The 25649-nt window shown below is 32.7% G+C and overlaps 3 protein-coding genes across 5 annotated transcripts in view; 1 reads left to right on the top strand and 2 right to left on the bottom strand.

Annotated features, from left to right (window-relative positions):
- The window catches only part of LOC106679126 (ATP-dependent DNA helicase DDX11), a 36672-nt gene extending 34265 nt beyond the window's left edge, over positions 1-2407 (top strand). For both annotated transcript variants that reach the window (XM_067051853.1, XM_067051852.1), the window contains 2 exons: positions 1133-1351; positions 2217-2407. In XM_067051853.1, coding sequence (XP_066907954.1) covers positions 1133-1351; positions 2217-2261 — 264 coding nt within the window. In that variant the 3' untranslated portion in view covers positions 2262-2407. The remainder of the gene's footprint in view (positions 1-1132; positions 1352-2216) is intronic.
- A 688-nt stretch (positions 2408-3095) lies between these two features.
- LOC106679125 (zinc finger protein 431) lies at positions 3096-9184 on the bottom strand. Its single transcript, XM_067051854.1, has 5 exons — positions 8985-9184; positions 8810-8890; positions 6487-6549; positions 5264-5323; positions 3096-5014 (listed from the first exon to the last, which is right to left on the bottom strand). The coding sequence occupies exons 1-5, from the start codon at positions 8998-9000 to the stop codon at positions 3387-3389; spliced, it is 1848 nt and encodes a 615-aa protein (XP_066907955.1). The 5' UTR covers positions 9001-9184; the 3' UTR covers positions 3096-3386.
- Positions 9185-14361: 5177 nt separating this feature from the next.
- The window catches only part of LOC106679128 (uncharacterized), a 31579-nt gene continuing 20291 nt past the window's right edge, over positions 14362-25649 (bottom strand). For both annotated transcript variants that reach the window (XM_067051855.1, XM_014418094.2), the window contains exon 2: positions 14362-18074. In XM_067051855.1, coding sequence (XP_066907956.1) covers positions 14586-18074 — 3489 coding nt within the window. In that variant the 3' untranslated portion in view covers positions 14362-14585. The remainder of the gene's footprint in view (positions 18075-25649) is intronic.

Here is a 25649-nt window from a genome sequence, read left to right as displayed (position 1 = left end):
ACATCTTTGTAATCAAATAAATAGGCAGTTATTGATTAATATTATAAACAGTAGTAAAGCCAATATACCTATGTAATTTCATTATACTATCTGAAAATTTGTAAACGCTCGCCAGATAAAAATCTCATTATTTTAACCTTTTAATTATTCTTAGGGGACATATGTCCCAGAATAAAGTTATTTTTTCATTTCATTTCATTTCATTTCATTATGTATGAAACAATAAAATTGTCTTCAAAGGAGAAAAAAAAAATTAATTCTTAATTCAACCAATTTTAGAGTAGGTGCAGTTTACAATTCACTTATGTATTGAACTTTCTACTCTGGAAAGAAAGTTGTGATAATTACTTAACAGATAATTTTGTTTGAGTGTTCTTCTTTTTAATGAAAACCTTAAATCATAAATGCCATTAGTTTTTATTTTATTGAACCACAATACCATTTTGATGGCTGTTTGGGGTTGACTTAACTCTCTTCATTTTATGTTTTGACACTATGGTGAGAGTTCTCGAAAATAAAATAGTGGCGAGGAGGAATTTCTCGAGAGCCAAGATAGGAAAATTCACCTTTCAAATAGACATATGCCTGTGTTACTCTCTACATTTCTTAGAGGAATCACTCTCAAGTGAACAGGTGTAGCTTTAGTATAATTGCTTGGAAATCGCAAATTCATAACATAAACTATCCATGATGATTATATAACATTGTTTTTACTATTTATTTACTACCGTTTCCTCAAAAAAAGTCTTATTTGAAATCTGTACATCATAATGCATCAGAAATACTATTTATCAATTTAAATTTGTTGAAATGAAGTAAATATACATTTTTTTTTTTTAATATCTTAAAATGCATTATATTTGGTCCTAGAAAGCAGTTAACTGTTAATAAATGCACAAAACTGCCTTTTTCTTTTAAGATACTACATTTTTAATAAGCAGTGTATTATGTAGAATTTCTTTTTTTGTTTGAAGATTATTAGTTGAGTATGTAGAATTGAAGAAAGATGGTTCAGGTGGCTGTAAAAAAAAAAATATTTTTTCTTTTCATTTCAATATGTTTACTACTAGTATATATGTTATGTGTGTATATGAAAAAATTATGTAATGATAATCTTTTGTGTAATTTTTAGAGAAATGGTGCTGGCAAAGAGTATTACGAAGCATGTTGTATGAAAGCCGTGAACCAATCCATTGGTCGAGCTATACGTCACCAATCTGATTTTGCTACTGTGTTACTTTTAGATCAAAGATATTCTGCTCAAAGAGTTCTAAACCTTCTTCCTGCATGGATTATGAAGTCCTTGATAATTGAAGAACGATTTCCTCAGGGATTAGCTGCAGTTGTGAAAGTAAACTGCTATTTTTAACTACTACTTATTTTTTATTTCCTTTTTTAATTTGATAAGATGAGAGATAAAAAAAAGTCTTGATACTCAAAAGGATATTTAAGACTGATAATTTTTTTTTATTTCATCAAATATGGTATATTGCTGTGGTATCCAAACTCTGGCTCTCAAGTACCACTAACCTGGCTATGGATAGTTTATTTTGATTACATAGTAAAATTTACATTTACTTTATAATTGGATGATTGGCTTTATGTGAATTATAAAGAGATGGTCTGAGCTGTGATCAAGAAAAACAAACATTGGTTTTAATTACTTATTTATGGCCAATGCTTCGAGCTACACAGCAGGCCATCTTCAGTGCTGTTGTCATTGTATACTAATAAACAGAAAATAATTGATTTTTCGTTACATTTTTTTGTTCATTCGTGTACACCTCAACAGTATGGGTTGAAATGTTGGCCCTTTATAAATAGTTCAAGCTATTTTTTGTTTTTCTTGACCACAAGCTGGACTATCTCCTAAAATTTACAATGAATCATAAAAAATTAAAAATGGATGATTTTATTAGACAAGCGATTAAGAAAAAAATAACTGGCATGTTATGAAACCTAATTATTACCAGCTGTAATTAATTATTGATGTGTACGTTCGTATGACAAGCTATCAAATTCTCGAATCTTAGGTTTTAGTGGATGAGTCTTTTGTTCAAATATATTACAAAAACCTGTTATTCAGTAAAATTTCCTAATTCTATTTTTTTTTTTTTTTTTTTTTTTTTCGGCGAGAGGGATGCGCCTGCACCGCCAGTCATGGCACTGTTTCTTTACGAGAGAAATATTACAATTCTAAAATGTTTTTTTTTTAGTTTTTCAAGCAACATGATAAAACTTCCTCTTTGTCAGCAACTTGAGTCGATAAAGCAAGAACAATGTTTTTTGTGCTCAGTGAATTGTGATTGTAATCATAATCAATATAAATATGAATGTGCTGAATTATATGATACATTGTGTAATATTTATTATACTCAAATGATATGTAAATATTTTTAAATATATTTTTTTATTTAAGAGCTTTTCTTCATATATATATTCCGTTTGAAAACTGACTAATGAAAAAAAAAAAAACTTTAGACTGCTACATTATTCTTTCTAGAACTTGTTTTTTATTAGTTAAATTATTATTGCTCATATTCTGACTCCTTTCAATTATTCTGTATACTGTTTTCAATCTAAGATAAACCTTTACTTCCTACCCTAATTGTGTCATTAAATAAAAGGACACTGACCACAATAATAAAAATTGTTCATAATTGCAAAAATATGGTGACTGTTATATGGTAGTGCTAGTATTATAAAATATTATGAATAAGTACTATTTTATAATACTACTAGCAGACCCGGAAAAGCTTCACCACTGCTATATTTGACGATTTATAAACATTAATTGAATACTATTGAAACTTTGATATTAATTAATATATAGATGAAGTAATAAGACGGTAACTATAGTAACATAACTGGTAACAGCTAACTTTGCCGTATAATCATTAATACTGGTCCGATTTAGGTTCTATTTATCCCATGTAAGAACTAATTTCTTATTAGTACTATATAGATACATTATAGTCATTTCATGCAAGAACAAAACTGTAAATTATATATTGTTATTGTCCCATAAAAGTAGTCACAGGTGTTAGTATTAAATAAAGGAAAATGATCCTTATAAAATTGTCAGTTCTATTTATTCCATGTAAGAACAAAAATTTTTTTTTGGGTATACATAAAATATATAAATAAAAAATAATTATATACCTTTACAACTAAAATAAAATTTAATTTCTTTAACATAAATAAATTTTTAATATAATCAACAGGAAACAGAAAGTTTAGTAACTTTAACCCGTAAACATTAGTTTACAAATAAAAATATATATTACAACACATAACTCTGAAATTTTTCCTTAAAATTTATAAAAATATTTCTTTACAGGAATAGAGGCAGGCTTTGTCAAAAACAACATAAAGTATTTGTAACTCTACCACATTGAATTCGTATTGACTAGAATTTGTTTAATATGTTTTTTAATATGCCTTTTCAAAATGAACATATCAAATGTATGGTACGAACAATGGTAACATTTTAACAAGAGTTCATAGTGAACTTTAGTTAGGTGAGATTTAAGACGAAGATATCTTTCATCACAAAATGGGCATTTCTTTCTTCTTTTTTTTGAATGAGTTTTAAGGTGGTTCTTTAAGTTCTCTTGTCTACCACTTCTGAACTTGCATTTTTGACAGGCATAAGGCTTCTCTCCTGTATGTATAAGTCTGTGCCTTTTTAGAATTCCTATTCTTTTGGTTGTAAATGAGCAATCAGGACATTGAAAAGGCCTTACTTCTGAATGAACTTTTAGATGCACTCGAAGGCAGCGATAGTCAGCAGTTTTATGATCACACATGGGGCACGAATAAGGTTTAATGCCTTTGTGCTTAGTTTGGTGTACCATAAGGCTATCCTTCCTGGTGGCAGTATAGTCACATTGGTCACACTTAAAAGGTTTCTGTTTATTGTGAGTCCATGTATGAGCTTTTAAGTTAGACATCTGCGTAGTAGTAAAATTACAAAAAGGGCAAGATAAAACTTTTTCTTTAGTATGAATCAATAAATGCCTTTTCAAATGTCCACTTCTCGCAGTTTTAAATGAACAATAATTACAAGAAAAAGGCTTCACACCTTCATGGCCCAGCATATGAATTTTGAGATTATTTCTAGATATCGACCTATATTCACAAAGCATACAACCATATGGTTTTTCTCCCGTATGAGTGCGTATATGTAACTTAAGACCTTGGAGGTGGGAACTTCTATGATCACAGAAAGAGCATTTGAATGACTTTTCACCATGTGTTAAAAGGTGAACTTTCAGGCTGCCAGAATAAGCAGTACGGTATGGACACTGAGGACATGTATACTTTTTTTCTTTAGTATGAGAATACATATGAACTCTGATATTTGATCTGCGAGTTGCCCGAAAGTCGCATAGAGTACACTTAAATTGTTTTTCTCCAGAATGTATCAGTAAATGCTTCTTTAATGAACTCAAGTCGCCTGTAGCATAAGGACAGTGAGAACAAGTATGAGGACGTTCTCCAGTATGTGATCTTAAATGAATCTTCAAACTGCTCTGGTAAGCAGTTTGGTACCCACATAATTTGCAGATATGAGGTTTTTCTCCTGTATGTTTTCTAAGGTGAACTTTTAAGCTAGAAAAATAAGCTGCTTTGTAGGGACAGTAAATACAATTATAAGATTTCTCACCACTGTGAGTTCTAAGGTGGATTTTTAAAGTACCAGGTAAAACTGCTCTGTAATCACAAAATGGACACTGGTAAGGTTTGTTTCCAGTGTGTTTGGCTTGATGACATTTAAGAGAGGCTGGATATAGAGTACTAAATTTGCAATCTTTACATGAAAAAGGCTTTTCAGAGTTGTGAATTCGAATATGACAACGGAGGGCAGACAGACTTGCACATTTATACTGACAATGATGGCAGATATATGGTCTTTCTCCAGTATGTTTGCGGATGTGTATTTTCATAGTACTTGGGACAGCCCAGTAGTTACAATAATCACATTTTATTGTCTTCTGAATCCAGCTCAGCCCTAAAAATGATATATTTTATAAATAATGTAACACATTAAAATAATATTTAAGATTTTGCCTAAACTGACAACAGTACCAATAATGCTTTGTAAATCAAGGTCTGATATAAACTTACTAAGCAACCATTCTTATAATGCCATTCCGGCAAAACAAGACAACTCAAATAGCCAGTATATGTACATAACTTTATTTTTGTATATATGTAATTGTTTATTTCTTTTATTCTATGAGGTAAAAAAAAAACTTACTAGGTTCATCTAAATCATTTCTCCAATTTTTCACTTTCATACAAAGCAGTGCAGCACTTCCTGAAATAGAAAATTATTGAAAATACAATGAAAAAAGAATAAGTGATATTTAAAAATTACTATGTAAATTTAAAGAATCAAAATCAATACTTATTAAAAATATGCAAATAAAATTACTTTCCTAAATTGGAACTTGTTTGAGTAGTACCAACCAGTTTTTAATTAGTCTACTAACTGTACTTTGCTTGAAAACAAAATGTAAACAGTACATATTTATTCCACTTTAATTTAAATAATATACATTGTCCAAATAAGATTATAAACATTAACAGGCTTAACACATATTAAACATTTTTTGTAGTAAATTAAAAAAATAGGTTTAAAATACTGCTGGTTGAAAATAATAATTATTTTCCCCTTATTTATGTATCATATTTATAGAATTTTACTTTACTCACTCCCTCCTTACTCACAATGATTACAAATCCAGACCTAGAGCATACAGTGAGTGGGAAATTAATAGACCCGGCTTATGGCTTTGCCGTAAAATTGTAATATGCTACTCTATCTTACTGAAAGAGCACTTTCTTCTTCAACATATTGGGCAGATTCTAATGTGTAGTGTGTTAGTAAATGTGACATTCAGAAAACAGTTGTCTCATATCCAAATATCCTTACAAGGTGTGGGATATTAATATATGAATCTTCCAATTCAAAGATAAACCCTGATATTCAGGAAACCAGGGTAGAAGATTAATAATCTCATAATAGTAATAAACTTTAACCCCATGAGAATATATTATATCTGATTTACATACCCAAGTACTTCTCAGTAAGGCATTATCTAGTAACTAAAAATAAAACTGGTATTGAATATGGAATCAGGTAACTAATGACCAGTTTGAGTAGAAATGGATTATTATAAAATCAAATTTTTAAAAAACTATGCAAATAGCTCTTTTATCCAAGTGAATAATAAAAATGTTGATAATTAAATAAACCAAAGTACTGGACTTGGACTGGATCTTCTAACAAAACATCTGATCAGTGATGAGTTTATTTCTTTCTCTTTTTCAATAACAATAAAAATTATTCTTACTTCTCATCTGAGAAATTTTAACAATCAACTACTAGTAATAAGCACTTTACTGTTCACAATTGGAAATTGTATTACTTCAAAAATCTAAATTTTGTTATTATCATCACTTAGGAATAGCTTTTACCTGTAAGCCCCATCAGTTCTGAATCTAAATCAAGCTCTTCATTTTTCACTTGAATTTCTTCATCTAAATAAACAAAAGAGAACTTATTAAAGAATTAACTAATTCATCAAAAAATATATACCATGACTCGGGGATACTTGGACCGATACTAAAAAAAGCGGGAGGAACATGATGAAATGCCTCAAGATCTAGCACAAGTACTGCTGATATAGAGATATTAAATTATGATTTCATAATGCAAGATCTTAATGTAATTTAAAACATTTTTCAGTGAGTCCAAGTAAACCCAAGTTAAGGCATCTACATTTATCCTACTAGTAATACTAAAAAATTTAAGAATAAAACTAAAATTGCTCTTCTTCATGACAATCTCGAGAAATCAATGATTTCACATTAGGAATGTGTAAGAATTCAATGTAAGTCTTGAGACAAAAAAAAGTCTATTAAAAATGCATATGCTTAAAAAGGCAAATCAAGTAAAAAAGAAAGGGATTATAGTGTTGTCTGTTTTATTCATATACACTAAATACTGGCAACACAACAATGGCTAAATATCTTGAAGCGCTATCTAAACCCCCTTATAAAAAAAGGAGGAAGAGTTTCTGAGAGAATGAATGGAAAAACACAGAATAAAACAACAAAATCGGTGTCTATGAAAATTCAATTTGCACACTTTTCCAGCATTAAGATATGAATGTGACATATCTGTACACTTTTCGATTAACATCAGGAATCAAAAGTTATTTCACTGCGGACAAGACCACCTGACAAAAAACATCAGAACTGCATTGGGCTGTGCCAGCACAGGATCATAATGGGTTAGGTGCCTTGTACCACCCATAGAAACTAGGAAAAAAAAGATCTAGGAACTACCTATTCCCAAAAATGAAAATGACTTTTTCTAAGAAATAAAAGGGAATATTTATAATACCTAGAAAGGTTTAAATGTACAAGATCAAGAATATCCAACAAAAGACATGAAATACAAGGTTAAAGATGAGTTTATCCTAGTCGCTTTAGTGTTCTAAAATTACTTGGGAATTTTTAAATGTTTGTAGCAACAGTTAACAAATGAGAAAATTACAATTACAAAACTATTATACTTTAAACTCTTTTTATGAATTTGAAAAATAGGTGCGAACATTAAAGAAAGAACAATGTAGAAGGATTTAAAAAATAAATATGAGAAAAAAAAAAGATGATTTCAGGTACCAGAAAATAAAAAATGTGTGACAAGCTTTGTAGTTATTTACAAGGAGAGGTAAAATTGTTTGGACACAGAAGGAACAATTCAATAAAAATTGTTAGAATGCAGAAAGAACAATCCAATAAAAATTTAATCAGAACTGAACAGACTAGAAAACTCAGTTCAGTGACAAGAGAATAAGGTATAAATAGGAGGGGTGCAAAATGCTAACATTCCAGAATCAGATTTAGATAGCAGCTCCAGCTGAAAATTTAAAAATATCAAGATTTACCCTCATTCAATCTCTATAAAAATGGAGTTGCCAATTCACCTCTTGAATCCAAAAGTGGCATAAAGCAAACCAGGAGTTTTAAGATATTCAAACCTTTTAGGAAAGTTCTATAAAGGTTTACATAAGAAATTATGGCTTTTTCTATTAAAAATAGCCCGTCATAACAATAACCAACTATTTCAAAGAATTCACAGTTAATGAACTCAACAATTAATTAAATGATTATTTTAAAAAAATTAATTATGATAAAATAATGACATACCACTTCTTCACTCAACAGTTCAATTGATATTAAACCCTTCATCTAACAGGATAGTTTCAAATTTCACAGTGTTAAAGAAGTGTGTAATAGGTGGGATTTCAGAAAAACAGAAAGATTTTTTTCAAACACTGAGAAAAATTATTTGGAATATTATATCTTTATCTATATAACAAACAGTTCCTTGTTCCTCCTTAAAATCTTTTTATAAAACAGAATTTGTATAACAAATGGAATCGGTTGTATTAACAGCAAAATAATACATTAGGACAACAGCAATTAATAAGTAAATTTCAACCTCTTAAAGAAAACCATGAAAAAAATGGAGGTAAAATGAGAAAAATCTGTGCGTACTACTCATTTTAGTTTCTGATTTCTTGCATGTACATTTAACATTCACAATGTTATTTAAAATTTTAAAATACGATACACTACAAAACCTTAAATAAATTGCAATCGCTGCTAGTAATATTATTATCAATGTTATCGGATTAGATTAGTTTGAGTACAAAGTCAGTTAAAATCAATATTTAAACAGAACAATATTTATAAAAATTATGAAATTATAAGATGAACAAAATATTACCTCCAAAATGAATAAGATCAGTATCAATATGTTCAGCTTCCAACTTCACCATTCTATTTTCCAAATTATTTGTTTCATTAGCTGACCAGTTCAAAATACAAAAAAAATAATATGAATCTTGTTTTACAATAAATGATATAACAAAATTCCTAAAGTAATAACAAATACTTCATACCTTGTGTAGCAGACATCGTTTTATCTTCTCGTTCATTGTTTTCTAAAAAAAATCCATTTTTAAACAGGAGAATAACTACTAAACCAAATCTCGCTAGGTTTACCTATTCTTATCATATCTTAATTCAATTCGAACCATCGATGTGCTTTATTGTGTATTGAAATCATCTAGTATATCGATTATGTTTGAACACATTGATATATTCAATAATAAAAACAACTCAGCATTGTTTTTTTACATATCCCAATATATTCAAATATATTTTTATTTAGTCATACGTACTAAGTAGGTTACCAAAGTTTGAATCAATTGTTAAACCTCCTCCCCCCCTTCATTCCTTTGATAAATAACAAGAGAGTTGTATCCGAGGTATAAAGGCCCATTACACGGTTAGTATTATTAACTTCGCATCAAATTTCGTCAATATATTGACCGTCTGAGAAATAGATTGATGCAATCATACTAACCAGTATTATAGACAGATATCAAAACTACCTATTTTATTTTTATGTTAACTGCTTCAATACTTTTGCATGTGTAAGTGATGTATAACCTGTTTGCGTTTTTAGTTTATATCTTTAAACATGTTTAATCGCTATATATAATTGGAGTAGCAAATTTCGCTTACCAAATTGCAAATTTCGTTTCTGAATAGGTTAAGTGCTATTACCTTAAAATTCACCCAGATCAAAAGGAAAGTTTTACCTGTATGCCGTCTACGAATTTGATTGTGGTGAATTGGATTGAATTTATAGTCAGTGTCACTCGTTTCTAGTTAAAACTAGTCTGAAGTCAATAATATATTGTACAAAAAAAATAAACAAATAAAAAACTAATGAGAGTAACATTCACTATCTAGCATGCTTGCTCCCAGAGATGGGCAAAAATTACCTATAGTTGAAACTAATAGCTAAAATTGCCGTGAGTACGACCCTTAATCATGAATGAACCATTGATAAATAAATTTTATATTACATTTTAAATATTAAATTTTATATTACAATTTTAGATATTAGTTTCAACTATAGCTAATTTTATAGTATATAGTATAGCTAATTATTAACTCTGCTTGCTCCTCTAACCACAGTTTAAAGAAAAACCGAAAATGTAATATATAAAAATCAATATTTGTATGTTCGCATTTTGCCATACCATTCATCTGATTGTGATAGGGCTTATTGCTAAATGTTCAGGATTTTCCAGAGTAGGTTATAGGCTTTTCCGATTTTTCGGTAAAAAAAAAAATATTTATTAACAAAATTAAGCATATTTAGCGCATAACTCAGAAAGTATAATTTCTTTTGATGGTGATTTTACGCCATATAACATACCCAGGATCAAAACTGGGAAGGGAGGGAGAAGCCATATTCAATGAGGAAGGGGGCAAGCCATATTAATCAGTAGGGATAGGATTTTTATGTTTTCACATATTTTTACCTGCCATGATATCTGCAATTCCTTACTAACTAAAAATGTTTCAAGACATTTCTGGCCCAAAGAAGTCATTTTTATTTTACATATTTGGCCTTTTTTTACATATTTTGTTGTAAATCACATATTTTCTGAAATATTTGTTATTTTTAACATATTTTTAGGTATTCTGTCCTGAATCACATATTTACTTAAATTATTTATTCAATTTTAAATACATTTTTCGCAGCAATTACATAAAATTCAAGAGAACGCAAGATATTTAAAGGTGAAATTTATCATTTATCATAAATAGAGCGTAAAAATTCTATGTCTTCATCTTTGAACAAAAATTAAATGCAGTGGCAATAAAATTTTCACACAGAATTACATCGGGAATTCCTCAGAATCAATTGCAAATAGCAAGGGTCTTATTCCTGTAGCATTTTCCTAGAATTTGTTTGTTTACTCTTCAATCCATTTCTGTTTCTTTCTTTCTTCCTCAGATTCCACAGGTACCAATACTATGCATTTAAATTTGTGCCGAGAATTTCTCAGGGCAGAGATTCCTATCTACAAAATTAGCAATCCGGAATTAGAAACTTTTCTTGAGAAATACACATGCCAAGTATAGCCAAATGAAAGCACTTTAAGAAAAAATTATTTGAAAATTATATAGACTGGATATATATAGTCTAACGGAAATTCGTAAAGCAATTTCGGATGGGCCGATTTGGATTTCTGTGGACGAGACTACGGATATGGAAGGGCGTTATATCGCAAACATAATCGTTGGGAGACCGTTTTGAGGGACCTTCTAAATCCTATTTGCTGAATTGTGAAATCCTCGAAAAATGTAACCATGAAACGATTGCAAGATTTGTCTATGACTGTTCTTTGGCCTATGGGCATCACTCATGGTAAAGTTTTGTTTTAGTCAGACGCGGCACCTTACATGAATAAAGCTCATAATGTATTTGAAGTTCTTTATCCTAAGATAGTTGATTTGACCTGCCTGGCACACGCATTTCATGTCCAAATGTAGACAAGCTTGTGTCCACAGTAAAAAAAAATTAAAAATGCATTTAATCTGCAATAATTTTGTAACCGACCCTGCTGAATTGATTTCTTCCAAAGTTTTAAATATTTTTCTAAGGTTTTTTTTTTCTTTTTAATAAGGATTATTCTTTATTTCCATTTATAATTTGTTTGTAATTCATTCTGAGTAATTATTAATCAATTAGTTTAATTACAATTACTAATTAATGGCTTGTTATTGGACAGCTATGTTTTCTCTAAGTTCATTTTTTGTACATATTTTAACATAATTTCTTTAAAATATTATTCATATAATATATAATAAATACATATTTATGTAACTTTTTTTAACTTATAAAGTTACTAATTAATTTGTACTTTATATTGTTGAATAATACAAAATTTATAAATACATATTATTTACATATTTTTTTAAATATTTGACAATTTATTAGCACATATATATGTACATATTTCGAATTTTTTAGCACATAAAAATTTTAACCCTATTAATCAGGTTGTTATATTTCAGCATGCGAAGAGCATATAAAACTAAAATTGTAAGAAAATTACATTAGCTATTACAATTAGTATTTGATTGAAAAAAAAATTATTAAATTAATAATTTTTTGTCACTTCAAGGGGGCTGCCATTTCCTCTGGTCCGAAGCAGCCTACCGTCTAACAACCTCCTCGGGCTCTCAACCGCTGACATTCTGACGACATGGCCAGATGGCGCAGCCTCCCCGGTCTCGTTTAAGCTGATATGTTCTAAGACAGTTTGGACCAAAATGAAAAATAATTCGCATGCTAAAAAACCAAAGTTTCTAGACATGTGAAGACATTACTTCAGAAATACCTGATTGCAGATGAAAGATTTGCCACTGTTCATATAGATCTAATTGAAACCCTGCCACCGTCTGAAGAATACACCCATTGCTTAACGTGTATCGATCGATTTACTGGATGGACTGAAGTAATTCCCTTGAAAGAGACGTCAGCCGAAAACGTTGCATAGAATTTCTATCAACACTGGATCTGTCGGTTTCAATACCTGCTACCATAATTACTGATCAAGGCAAACAATTTATTTGTGAATTATTTAAATCATTGACATCAATCTGTGGAATAAAACGAAACCATACTACTGCTTACCACCCTCAGTCAAACGAAAAGACCCAGAATCTCACAGTGCTAAAATTAGCCAACAAAGCTCATGGAAAACCACAGTGGACACAAGTAATTCAAACTATTCTTTTAGTTCTAAGTTGTTTCTAACTTGTTTAAATGAAGATGCCTCAGCAACCATACTAGATATGGTATACGTAGTGTCTTTGAGACTCACAGACCTAGTTCGGATGTTCCAACACTCATCAGCATGCTGCGCCAGGAAATGGACCGTCTGCGCCAAAGACAAGTGGCACACAAAAACAAGATACCTTTATCCATAAATACTTATCAAACGCCTCACTCGTCTTAGTGGATCGCGTAAGAGCAAGTTTGAAAAAGCCATATGAAGGCCTGTTTGTTGTCATTCGACGAGGAGAGAAGTACTACTAACTAAAAATCTAGGGTTAAGAAGTAAATGAGTCGCTTGGCCTTGACCGGTCAAAGTCAGCGCATTTGTTGTTTGATGGCAGCGACTCGGCATCGGAGAAACCCGAGGGATACTGTGCAGCCTAAAGCAGCTTTGAAGAAGACGCGTTCAGGGAGAGCAGTGCATTTTCCCTCGCCATTTCTAACGTAACAAAATTACTGAGGGGAGAGTGATGTGGCGGCCCCTCCCGCAAGTTTGTTTAGTGGCGCCAAACTTCATTGGCACTCGCAAGTGATTATAATATACTTTTATAGTTTTTAAATTGGTTAAAATAGATTATTTTAAAATTAAAAGTTAAATAGTAATAATTTAATAATACATTTAATTGATAATAGTAAATGTTGTGATAATAATAAATTTAATTTGTTAATGATAATTGTTTCTTTTGTTGTTTGGTTGGTACCTGTAGAGACCGCCAAAAACAACAGATGTGTTATCAATGTCAATCACGTTTCAAGATACACAGTGTAAGTGGTTCATATTGTTCTGTCCTTAATAATTGTTTAGTTTCCTTAATAAAAGTTATAAGTTAATAAGTGTTATTGTGAGTTGTTTTGTGTAAAAACCACCACAGCAAAAAGTTCATATTGTTCTGTCCTTAATAATTGTTTAGTTTCCTTAATAAAAGTTATAAGTTAATAAGTGTTATTGTGAGTTGTTTTGTGTAAAAACCACCACAGGACAAAAGCACTTATGAATAGATACTGATCAGTACTTTTATCGTCATTAAATCTTTGTAGATGCTATGACCACCACTCCCGTCTAACCCCCATTTGCAAATCAAATTGCATTAGTATTTTTATTGATTTTCACTAATTTTGAAATACTTTCTACATTTTTACTAAAAACTACTTGAAGTTTAAATGATGGTCCTAATTCCGACATGTTCAAGTTTTTTTGTAAATAACTTTGTTTAGTTTCATTTACCACGTCTAAACTGGGGAAGCAATCTTTTGTATGACATTCACCACATATCTTAAAAATTTTTACTTCCTTTCCGAAAGCTCTAAATTATAAAAGAACGCTAGGGCTTGGGTAGGTGTTAAACAAACGCAATCGGTGCCTTTGACGTGAATTTAAAATGCAATTAAAAACACAACATGGACTGCACAAATTATAACTTTAGTGTATAATATTATTAATTAAAATAATTTTTATGAGTTATAAGAAAACAACGTTTCTATGATATTTTTAAGATTATTTTTTTATGTCCGCTATTATTGATTATTTTCCTTGTGCCACCAACCAGCTACTTGCTTACCAACGTACGCGTATTGCAGGTTGGGGATCGTTTTGAGATAAGCAAAGTCATTTAACATCTAAAACAAATCACTATTGGCAACATTTTATTTATTCGACATAAAGATAGCACAGTTATTTTCGACAAATACTACTTCAATTAAAGCCTTAATATAATTCATATTACAGAATATATGATGATTACTTTTCTTCTGATGCATCGTACATTACAAAATTTGTCAAATATTGCTTTTGATCAGTCTTATAGAGAAAATCAGGATTTTTCTATGTAATGGATTTACGTATAATAATCCATACTTAAAGATTGCCGAACAACATATTATTTGCATTGGGATCGCTTCCTGGTGGGTATGTATTAGGATCCTTAATTCTTTTATGACATTCATTAAAAAATGGCCAAAACTCTTCGCCCCGGTTCCATATTTCATCGATGGGTGATTCTACATCTGGATCATAACATGTAGGCAATTTTCTCTTTTTTCCGTATTTTTTCCTGTGACATTTTTCTGTGTCAATGAAGAATTGAATTCCACTTGACTTTATCGATGTATCTTGTATTTTCATTGCAAGCGCATCGGCATATGAACTACTGTTAAATTGTTGAAGATCTTGAATTTTATCCTTTTGAAGGCAACGATTGTCAATGTTCGATAACCAATGTACTAATAAATCCGAAATATTACAAAAATAAATAGGTTTCCCCAAGTTTTCAATTAGTACAAAAAGTCTTTCAATATTTGAAAAGTTGTCATTGAATAAAAGGTTATCTGAAGACTGTTCATTGAAGTTTGTGAAGTTTTTATATTTATGTTTAAATTCTTCACAAGATCCTGCACCCTTAAAACAAAGAGCTTTAAGCCCATCATGTAATTCATCCGTTGATATTTCCAATTTCAAGCTAGAACACCCTATAAGCCACTTCTCTCCTTGATTTAAAGATATTTTCAAAAGGACCTTGTTTAAGTCATTTAAATTAATATAATTTAACGTTCGCGAGTCTATGTCGCAGCAAGATGGTGTTTTAGGGATTTCACATTCAATTTCCAATTTACCCTTGAAATTATCTATTTTTGAAATGGGACAACTTTTCTCATGTACATTAAGAAATGAAGGACTTCTTGAATGAAGAATAGATTGATTAATTTCATGAAATTTATTGTAGTTTTTCCAGTAATAGTAATCAGTCTTACACTTCTTTTGCATTATAGGTAATGGATTATGGTTGATATCTTTTGTGGTTTCATCCTTGAAATGGACAATTTCACTACTTAAATCATTTCCATTTTTCACTTTACGGATACGTAAACACTTAAATAAGGTTTGTATTGTAGTAGGGCCTAATAGGAAAGATGAATCTGTTAGTTTCAGTGGTTTGGGTAGCTCGTGAGGTGTATGAGAACTGCTGTTATTTGTTTCATTTTGTTGCTCTCCAAATGTTAATAAAACCTGTTTCATTATTTCTTTTTCCGTCCCATTCCGGGATCCTCTATTGGTTTTACCACTTGTAATGTATTGATCACAGTCACATCCAATCAAGGAACGTAAAAAATCAAGTCTTTTCCCTAAATCGAATGTCTTGGCTGTTATATTTTTTTTATAATGAGACATATGAATAATATAGTTAGATAGTCTTTCTTTAGCTCGCATAATCACCTTTGATAAAATATCAGATAATGAGGTTGACACGAGTCCTTTTTTATTCTTATTTGTTTCGGTCCGTTTAACATTTCCCTTCAATATGTATTTGTTGAGTATTCTTAATTGTTTACCATGACTCTTACGAATTATTACACTATTATGGGTTGACTGCTTCAAACCACGCACCGATAGTTTGGAATAAGATGGTATCAATCTAAGTGATTTGGCACTACTAGCAGTTAATAAAGTAGTTATTGGATATTCTTTCCTAAGAACGTTAGAACTTATGAAGTCCAACATAAATGGTTCCATAATAGTACCCTCAGCTATTTTAGCGCATGGATCTTTCTTTAACATCTTTACATTTTTACAAGGATCATCCTTTTTTGAATCTGCATTCTTTGCGCACGGATCTGGTTTCCTAGGTTTTACATTTTTACAAGGATCTGCATTCTTTGCGCACGGATCTGGTTTCCTAGGTTTTACATTTTTACAAGGATCTGCATTCATTGCACACGGATCTGGTTTCCTAGGTTTTACATTTTTACAAGGATCTGCATTCTTTGCGCACGGATCTGGTTTCCTAGGTTTTACATTTTTACAAGGATCTGCACTCTTTGCGCACGGATCTGGTTTCCTAGGTTTTACATTTTTACAAGGATCTGCACTCTTTGCGCACGGATCTGGTTGCCTAGGTTTTACATTTTTACAAGGATCATCTTTTTTTGATCCCTTTCCTTTTATATCTTTACAAGGATCTTCTTTCGATGCACACGGATCAACTCCCTTAGCTTTTGCCTTCTCTTTTGTACTTTTACAGGGATCTTCTTTTTTTGCCTTTGCCTTTACCTTTTCTTTGAATTCTTTACAAGGATCTTCTTTTTTGGCCTTTGCCTTTTTTTTGGAATCCTTACAAGGATCTTCTTTCCTTGCACAAGGATCTACTTTTTTGGCCATTGCCATTTTTTTTGTATCATTACAAGGGTCTCCTTTTGATGCACACAAAACAACTCCCTTAGCTTTTACCTTTTCTTTTATATCTTTACAAGGATCTTCTTTTTTGGCCTTTGCCTTTTTGTTTGTATCCTTACAAGGATCTTCTTTCGATGCACACGGATCACCTCCCTTAGCTTTTTTCTTTAACTTTTCTTTTAATGCTTTACAAAAATCTTCTTTTTTTGCCTTTGCCGCCTTTTCTCCAGATTCTTTACAAGGATCATCTTTTTTTGCCTTTGCCGCCTTTTCCATAAATTCTTTACAAGGATCATCTTTTTTTGCCTTTTCCGCCTTTTCACCAGATCCTTTACAAGGATCATCTTTTTTTGCCTTTGCCGCCTTTTCCTTTAATTCTTCACAAGGATCATCTTTTTTTGCCTTTGCCGCCTTTTCCATAAATTCTTTACAAGGATCATCTTTTTTTGCCTTTGCCGCCTTTTCACCAGATCCTTTACAAGGATCATCTTTTTTTGCCTTTGCCGCCTTTTCCTTTAATTCTTCACAAGGATCATCTTTTTTTGCCTTTGCCGCCTTTTTTCCAGATTCTTTACAAGGATCATCTTTTTTTTCCTTTGCCGCCTTTTCCTTTAATTCTTTACAAGGATCATCTTTTTTTGCCTTTGCCGCCTTTTCCTTTAATTCTTCACAAGGATCATCTTTTTTTGCCTTTGCCGCCTTTTCTCCAGATTCCTTACAGGGATCATTTTTTTTTGCCTTTGCCGCCTTTTCATTTAATTCTTCACAAGGATCATCTTTTTTGGCCTCTGCCTTGTCTTTTTTCTTTTTCTTTGATGGATCTAGACACGTCGGTTTGGTTTTTGAACACTTTTTCTTTGACTTCTTTTTTGAACACTTTTTAGGTTTTATGATTTTTTTTTTTTTTTTAGTTGCACACTTAGGATCACCTCCTTTTTTTTTTTTCAACAGTTGATTGATCTTATCTTTAAAAGAAAAGGACCAATATACATTTGCAACTGTTTGATTGTTATGTAGTAAGGAGACTTCAGTACCAACAGGTTTTGTCAAAAACACATTTCCGCGTAGTACTCTATTCCATATTCCATCATCTATAATATTTCTGTTATGGCTAATAAATGTCTGTACCCATTTTGCTCTCAATTCATCACTTTCGGTACCATCTGCAGTAATCGTCTGTAATTTCAAACATTTCAAATTAGAAAAAAGATCCAGTAATTAAAGTAATATATAGTAAAAGTAAATACTCTTTAGGGATAATTTAAGGAAAAAAATCTTTATTCATCCTATGTTAGAATTAGTAACATGTAATAGTTATCATTACCAATGGACGCTCTTGGTAAGGTCGAATCTATTTTATACCTCCTAATTAGGAATTTACCTAATTTATTAAATAATACCTTCTTTTTTTAAACTCTTTAAGGTGTAGGTGTAACTGGTTTTATCTTATCTTCTACCATAAAGAATTTTCAGTTTCAAACAATACTGATAAATTTCTTCCATATGGCTGATGTTTTAAAAAAAAAAAGTCGAAAGGTTTAAAATAGTTTGTCAGCACGCTCTATCCTAGATGGGACTATAGGGCCAGTGGTTATTTAAGGGTAAGTGACAAACTAGGTGACATAGTTGACAATTATTTCCATGTTCTCTATTTATTGACATTTTTTTCTAAGAAATCCCTCCGAGTTCTCTGTGATATAATTTGATATATATATATATATATATATATAAGTTACGTGACTGCTGGGAGAGACTTATAGAGATAAAACAACTCGCCCTAAACATCAACATCAAATCAACATTGTTTATTGACGGCATCCGTCACCCTATAAATATCCATTGAACAGCAGATCGGTACTCGGTCAGCTGATATTCACAGCCTGTAACTCTCCCCTACCAGTTTACAAACAATCTTCGTAAACTATAAACAAATAAAATGTGAGTATATAACAACAAAAAAAAGTTGATAAAAACATCACCTAATTAAACTGAAGTACACTTTACAATTAACACAAATAAAATAAAAAGAGGTTCTGTAAGTAACTTACAGAAAAAAATGTAGACAATTTTACAGACTAATAAATCTTAGAGAAATGGTATTACCAGTTACATAAGATTCAACAAAGACACCTACAGATTACATTGACCACAAATAAAATAAACAAAAAACCAACAGGTCCTAAAACTGCACGTGCAGCATTCACACAGCGTGGGTAAATTTGGCTCTAATTATCGGGAGAGAAATAATCGATGGGGCAGGAAGAAATACAATTTTTGTGCCACACGATTTCCAGGGAAGGAGTTAAACCCGACGCCGATAAAGTCGCCGCTATACGGAATGACAGTGCCTAGGGTTGTGAAGGGAGTTCGGAGATTGCTGGGAACTTTAAATTATTACCGGAGATTTGTGCCAGAAATGGCTGAGTACCTCGTCCCCCTCAACAACCTTGTGAAGAAAGGAAGGAAGGTTATCATCACTCCGATGGTGGAATACATTACATGGAGAAGCTGCAGCAGGAGCCGTTGCTTCCTTTCCAAGACTTCATTCGACAATTCAGTCTGGGTCACCATAGTCACTCTGGGTGGACCTAATGCACAGACATTACGGAGGAGAATCTCTCGAAGAACGAATGGATCCGCGAGTGAAGCTACGAAATTGTCTGAGTTCTCGGAGACAGAAACCGAGGGAGGAGACACTGGGTGAGAGGACGGCCAGCAATGCAAGAGAAGAATATGGAGACGAACAGGAGAAGCGGCTAGAACTCGAAGAGAGTTCTGAGGAGTGTACCACCATGTGAGAGGGGAGCACGGCGGTCTGCCTGTTATACTAGCGAATAAAAAAGCTGCTTGGTGGACACTGGCAGCTCTAACACGATTGTCTGCCGAGAGGCCCTTGAGAGATTGAGTGGCGGAAAGAGGGAACTACAGGTCAGAGTATGTAACTGTCAGTTGATCACTTTGGGAGGACCCTGCAGCATTAAAGGGGAAGCAGAAATGGAATTAGACAAGTGTAGGGATAAGGCGAAGAAGATACAAGTCCATGTTATGGGAAAAATGCCTCGAGACAGATGGTAATTGGCCGCGATCTATTGGAATGGTAGGAGCCAAGATAAGAAACAGTGGGGATCAGTGGGATATTAGAATTGGAGGGAAGAGATACGGCTGTCTCTCAGCTCATGGGCAACGGGAAGGCGAGGGTAGGTTCGATTACTCAGTAAGAGAGTTGGAAGAACAAAATACTGACCTAGTACGACGATATTTTCTTCAAAGAAGGAAATGTATTACGGACCACGGCAAAAATTGTGCATGAAATATTTTTGAAACAGGACAGGGTGACACTCGTGAAGGAAAGGCGTAATCCCCATGCTCTTCGACAGCACATTAGGAATGAAATAGAAAGTTTACGAAGACAAGGGATAATCGTGGACAGCACTTCACCTCATAACGTTATGGGGTTCATTATGGGCGGTACGGAAAATGTATGCACCTGGGGAGAACGAAGAAAAGTACCGAGTTGTAATAGACTATCGCAAGCTCAATGAACTGTATTGATGAGAAGTACCCATTCCGAGGTTGAAGGACATTCTGGACAGGTTGGGCGGTGCTAAAATTTTTAGCACATTTGACTTAATGGCGGGGTACCATCAAATTAAAAAGAACTCCATGGACCATAAGACCGCATTCACATTTGAACGAGGCCATTATGAATTTACCAGAATGCTGTTTGGTCTCAAAAATGCCCCCGTTACATTTCAAAAACTCATGGACGAGGATTGGATGAAGCAGTTTGTCAAGTCTACATAGACGACTTGTTAGTGTACAGTAAATCAGAAAAGGACCACCTGGACCATTTAAGGAGTGTGTTCCAGCGGATAAGAGAATTTGGACTCAAGCTATTTCCTGAAAAGTCTATTATAGGGCAAGACCATAATTTTTTGGGACATACTATCTCCAAGGAAGGTGTGAGACCAAACATTCAGAAGGTGTCGGCTCTACAAAGGATGGTAGCACCAACATACGTAAAAGGAATACGGCGATTGCTGGGAGCATTAAATTACTTTAATTCCGACCCTTTCGTCACCATCGTCTCACTTAGTTTATTTGAAATTCTGTTGTAGCGTGCCAGGAGTTCCGCGGCATACTGACCAGTAGACTGTTTCGGTTTTTTTCTTCTCTCGAATCATCATAAATATGTACCCCTCCGAAGGCCTTCTTTAATCTTTCTTTGATAACTCTCCAAGGGGTCTCTTCCTCCACCTGAATCTGATTTAGGATGCTCCTCTTCACTTTGCAGACGACCGTGGATTCGACACCAGGTAACTGGTTAGAGAACACAAAGACTAAAAAAGAGAAAGGGGAGAGAGAAATGACCGACTCGGTTGTTACTCAAAGACTGATCTTTATTCAATCCAGTTCAGCTAATATTGCAGTTACACCTGACTGTAACTTATATATACACACACACATACACGTTTTAGAGACACCTGAGTCCAAATAATAATATAAAGTCTCGCAAAGTGGAATGTGTGTGACTATACAAATAGTCATGCACAATGGACAATGCACACAAGTGCATATATGTTATGAGACCAGTCTAGCCCAGAAACGGAAAGGGGTATGAAATTGAAATTACTTTTTTAAGGCAGTACGGGAGTAACTTTTAGAGTACTAGTACTAGATTACCGAATTTTCTAAAATTATGCTTCTAATTTTGATTATTTGGAATAATCGACCACCTCCCATTCATTATTAGTGATTATATGAAATGGAAAAATATAAGACCAAGTTGGTCTGTTTGACCTATCACTTTGAACAGCCCTGATGAAGCCCTGCAAAGTGGGACGAAACGTCCGACATTAAATTGTTAAAAAATATTTGTTCTTTTTTGAACGCAACCCTGACGATCTTCTTATATTTATAATTGAAGTAGTTTTTTCACCTACCGGTAAGTATAATCTAGTAGGTATTGCGATCGTGAATAATAAAGAAGAAGTTGAAACGAAAGATGATTTCTAAACGTCACCAGGTTTTTCTTTATTACTTGTTGGTATCTCCGTCTTTGTCTCTGCAGGTATATATTTTATTTCTGCAAGTTCATTTTAATTTATATACGTTTATGGTAAGTATAAGGATAGTTAACACAATAACTTGCGTCACACTCTTCAAAATTTTAACATCATAGACATGACCGTTTTTGAGATATAGTATATAAAATGTCAGTTCTGCTCAAGCCCCCAGCCTTCAGCGGTAAGTACGTTAGTTCACCTTATTTTAAGAGACTATAAGACAAAAGTGTGTATGCAGAAGTTGCAAGAGGCCCTTTTGATGATCTATTTTTGTTAAATAGTCCCAAATGCCACTCCTTGCGCTATTCTTGGGAACGGATGTGAAATCTAAACTTTTAATATGTAATAAGAAAAATAAAATAAAAATATTTGGCTAGCAGTTCAACTATTAGAACTTTTACAACTCAAAAAAAGAATAACTAATGAAAACAAAATAGCTACCGTAATGGTGGTTGTTGTTAATAAACAAAACAGAACATTACCTTCACTGAGCTTATATAATCGTTTAATAAAAAAACCCAGAACTTATAACGAAACTAGTGGCGATCTGAAGAGCGAAATAAAAATTGACAGTTGTTATTCGTTTTAAACAACAGTTCATTTGTTTTGAAAGAACTGTGTTATCAAACGCTTGCCGTTCTTACTTCCACCTCTACTTCAATATACAGCTGGACTAAGTAGAACTTATGTGTCATTCCGTTTTTACAATTACGCCTCTATACGTACTTAATTTTGGAAACCTTTTTGGAGAACATTAATATTTATTTTATTCCCATATGGTTATGTCGAATAAAGTAAAAACACCTAACAGGAGATCCCTTTATTATGGACTCTGGTAAGATCTCTCCAGTCACACCGAAGACCCGGCGCAATAAAAGGAATATACCTCCATCTACACCTGAGAATTCGGTTGAAATAATTGAACACCAACCCGGCCTTCAATCCAAATTATGGCTGACGAATCGCGCTTTTCACGTTTAATCCTTATTACCTGTATATCAAAAATATAAAATGAAGGTATGAAAAAAGCACTAACCCCTAGGGAACCCAAGGCTCCACCTATATTCATCAGAAGTATAAACAATTTTCAATTATTGTACTAACACATGAATAACTAATACATAAATAATACATATGAGAGCACCCTTCGTACTGAGGATAAGAAATTAGCATCTGACCATTGGGCATTGATCCAGATACGTACTGAAATATCGGGAAATTGTATCAGATACAAAGGCAGATGATGAAACTACCGACTGAGCCGGGAGAGTGCGTTTGGAATTGTTATTCCGCGTCCTTCAACCCTTCAACACCATTGGACTCTTCAAAAGAAGAGTTAAAGGTCATGGGATATCATGTTAGCAAAAAAGTAAATGTTTTTAAAGAAGGAAAAGGACCGGAATGAGACATAATAAAATATTCTGGCCGCTAATTTTCGTTGACATTGAGTGAACACCTGTGGAGGTCGAGGATTCTATGACGTCACTCGTCTCTACTGTGCAAGATAATTTAAGGAAAGGCGTATCGTTCGCCATAAATTATGTATTGCCACAATTGTGAAGCTTATGGCCACACCAAGCACCTGTGCACCTACCACCCAACCACCTATGCACCTACCACCCAACCACATACCTACCTAAGTGTGTCAAGTGTTGTACCAACGACAGATCAGAGGACTGCAAGAATCCGAGATAAATACCAGTTGTGTGCGCACTGTTCGACCATGAACGATACTTGACTAGCTCTTTATAAGACTTTAAAATGAAGGATGCAGAGAGCTTCTAAGCAGGAAGAAATCTAGACCAACCAGGCAACCCTCTAGATTAGTGAATATAGTCTCGAGGAGAATCTATCCGTTAATGTAGCTCCAATATTATTTTTAGATAAAAATTTTAATAAATTACATTACATATAATAACTAGTTTTGTAAAAAAAATAAAAAGATTTTAATAGCTCTGAAATAAATAAACAATCAGACTTATAGGCCAGTTCCAGTTTTTTATTTTATTTTCTTACCCTCCTCCTTATATATATACACACAATTCACGACAGTTCTTTTTCTGCCCGAATATATTTTAAGGATTGTGGAGAATTCCGCTGTGCATAGGGGTAACACTTGCGCATTGCGTGTTTTATTTAGTTATTTAACTTTTTAATCATCAAATTCTCAAATGAACGTAAAAATCAGAATTATTCGAAAATTTGATTTTCCGTCAGAATCAGTAATCGTCATTTGTGCATACTATGTCGGCCAAATCCTGTATAATTGGCAATGAGTTATATATAAGTATCCACTAAATATGTTACACTAGGAATTTAGGGCCACAAAAGAAGCTTGATTTATCTCTTCTAATATTGGTCAGAAACATTTGCGCTTGTCCCACGTGAATTTGTTTAGGCAAATACAATCAATCAAAACTACTGTTCACAAGAAAATAAACATAAAAACAACTTGATCTTGTATTTTATGCGCTTCAAATTGATCTCTTATAGAACTTTTTACGTTGAATATTTTCCAAGATGAAGTTTTTCGTACACCAATAATTGTATCCAGACAAGAAACCAACATATTGAAAATTTATTTTGGGGAATGCCATGAAAACATTAGACATTGATAACATGCATTAGACATTTCCAACATAGTCCTAAATAATCTCCTTGACCCTGTCGTCCCGTTATTCCCAGTAGATATTTTTTTAATTAAAAAATACGTTTATAATCTTTTTCTCATTCTCAACCCTGACTAAATTCCTAAAATTACTCATACCATCCTTGCCTTCGGTTCACAGCTGAACGTGAAATTTACCACTCTCTCCCAATCCCATATTATGAAAAATTCTGATGGTTCCTCATCCACTGATTGGTATACCAAACCCAAATCTCATCCACTAATCTCTGTTTTTACTTACCAACAACTTTCCACTTAACGTCTTACTTTTACAATCAAACAATATCCCTACCACAACTTAACCTCCTTCACATAATACTTCTCAACCTGCCACTGCGTTATTGCCGTACAGTTTCCTCCTTCATCTCTATCCTCTTTGACAATATACAAAAATCATAACCAACTCACGTTTAGGTCTAAAATCCTATGATAACCTTTTCCACCTTTTAAGCAACTTAAAAGACCCCATTAGCCTTCCATACCGCTCCAATGTAGTTTATTATATCCCTTGTTCAACCCCTAACTGTAACTCAGCTTATATCAGAAAAACCAAAACTACCTAAAAGCCCGAATATCACAACATAAATGACCCATGAATTCCCATAACTAGCTAGCTTCCAAACTCTTTGAGCATGCTTTGACTTTAAACCCTATTGTTGACTTTGTCAGAGGCTCGATTCTTGCTACGGTCCCCTACCACCGAAAACTGCTTAACTTGTTAACTGCTCATTATTAATATTACTTGTCACAATGCACTACTTACTATTTTAATCCATATTGTTCTATTTTTTCTTGTTTTATTATATTACTGTTCCTTCCATTTTTCAGGATTTCTATTTTTATTTTTTAATCAATGTATTTATATAAACTTTTTTTTCTATCCTTCTATACTGTATGTAACATCTTATATATGTACTTCATTACATTTATCTTATATATTTGCCTATTGTAATATTAGACAAGAGATTCGATGATTCTGTAATTTTATCTATGTATATATTATTAAAAAATACCCTT

This window comes from Halyomorpha halys, unplaced genomic scaffold (assembly GCF_000696795.3).
Source record: "Halyomorpha halys isolate HHAL.00 unplaced genomic scaffold, Hhal_1.1 Scaffold177.1, whole genome shotgun sequence".
NCBI classification, from domain to species: Eukaryota; Metazoa; Arthropoda; class Insecta; order Hemiptera; family Pentatomidae; genus Halyomorpha; species Halyomorpha halys.
The sequence above is the reverse complement of the archived record's forward strand: the minus strand, read 5'-3'. Positions and strand labels throughout refer to the sequence as shown.

Bases quoted from the DNA above. Each gene is read 5' to 3' on its own strand.
- LOC106679125 (XM_067051854.1), bottom strand. The intron at 5,324-6,486 runs GTAAAAGCTATT...TTTCTATTTCAG, and splicing joins AGAACTGATGGGGCTTACAG to GAAGTGCTGCACTGCTTTGT. The intron at 5,015-5,263 runs GTAAGTTTTTTT...TATCATTTTTAG, and splicing joins AAATGATTTAGATGAACCTA to GGCTGAGCTGGATTCAGAAG.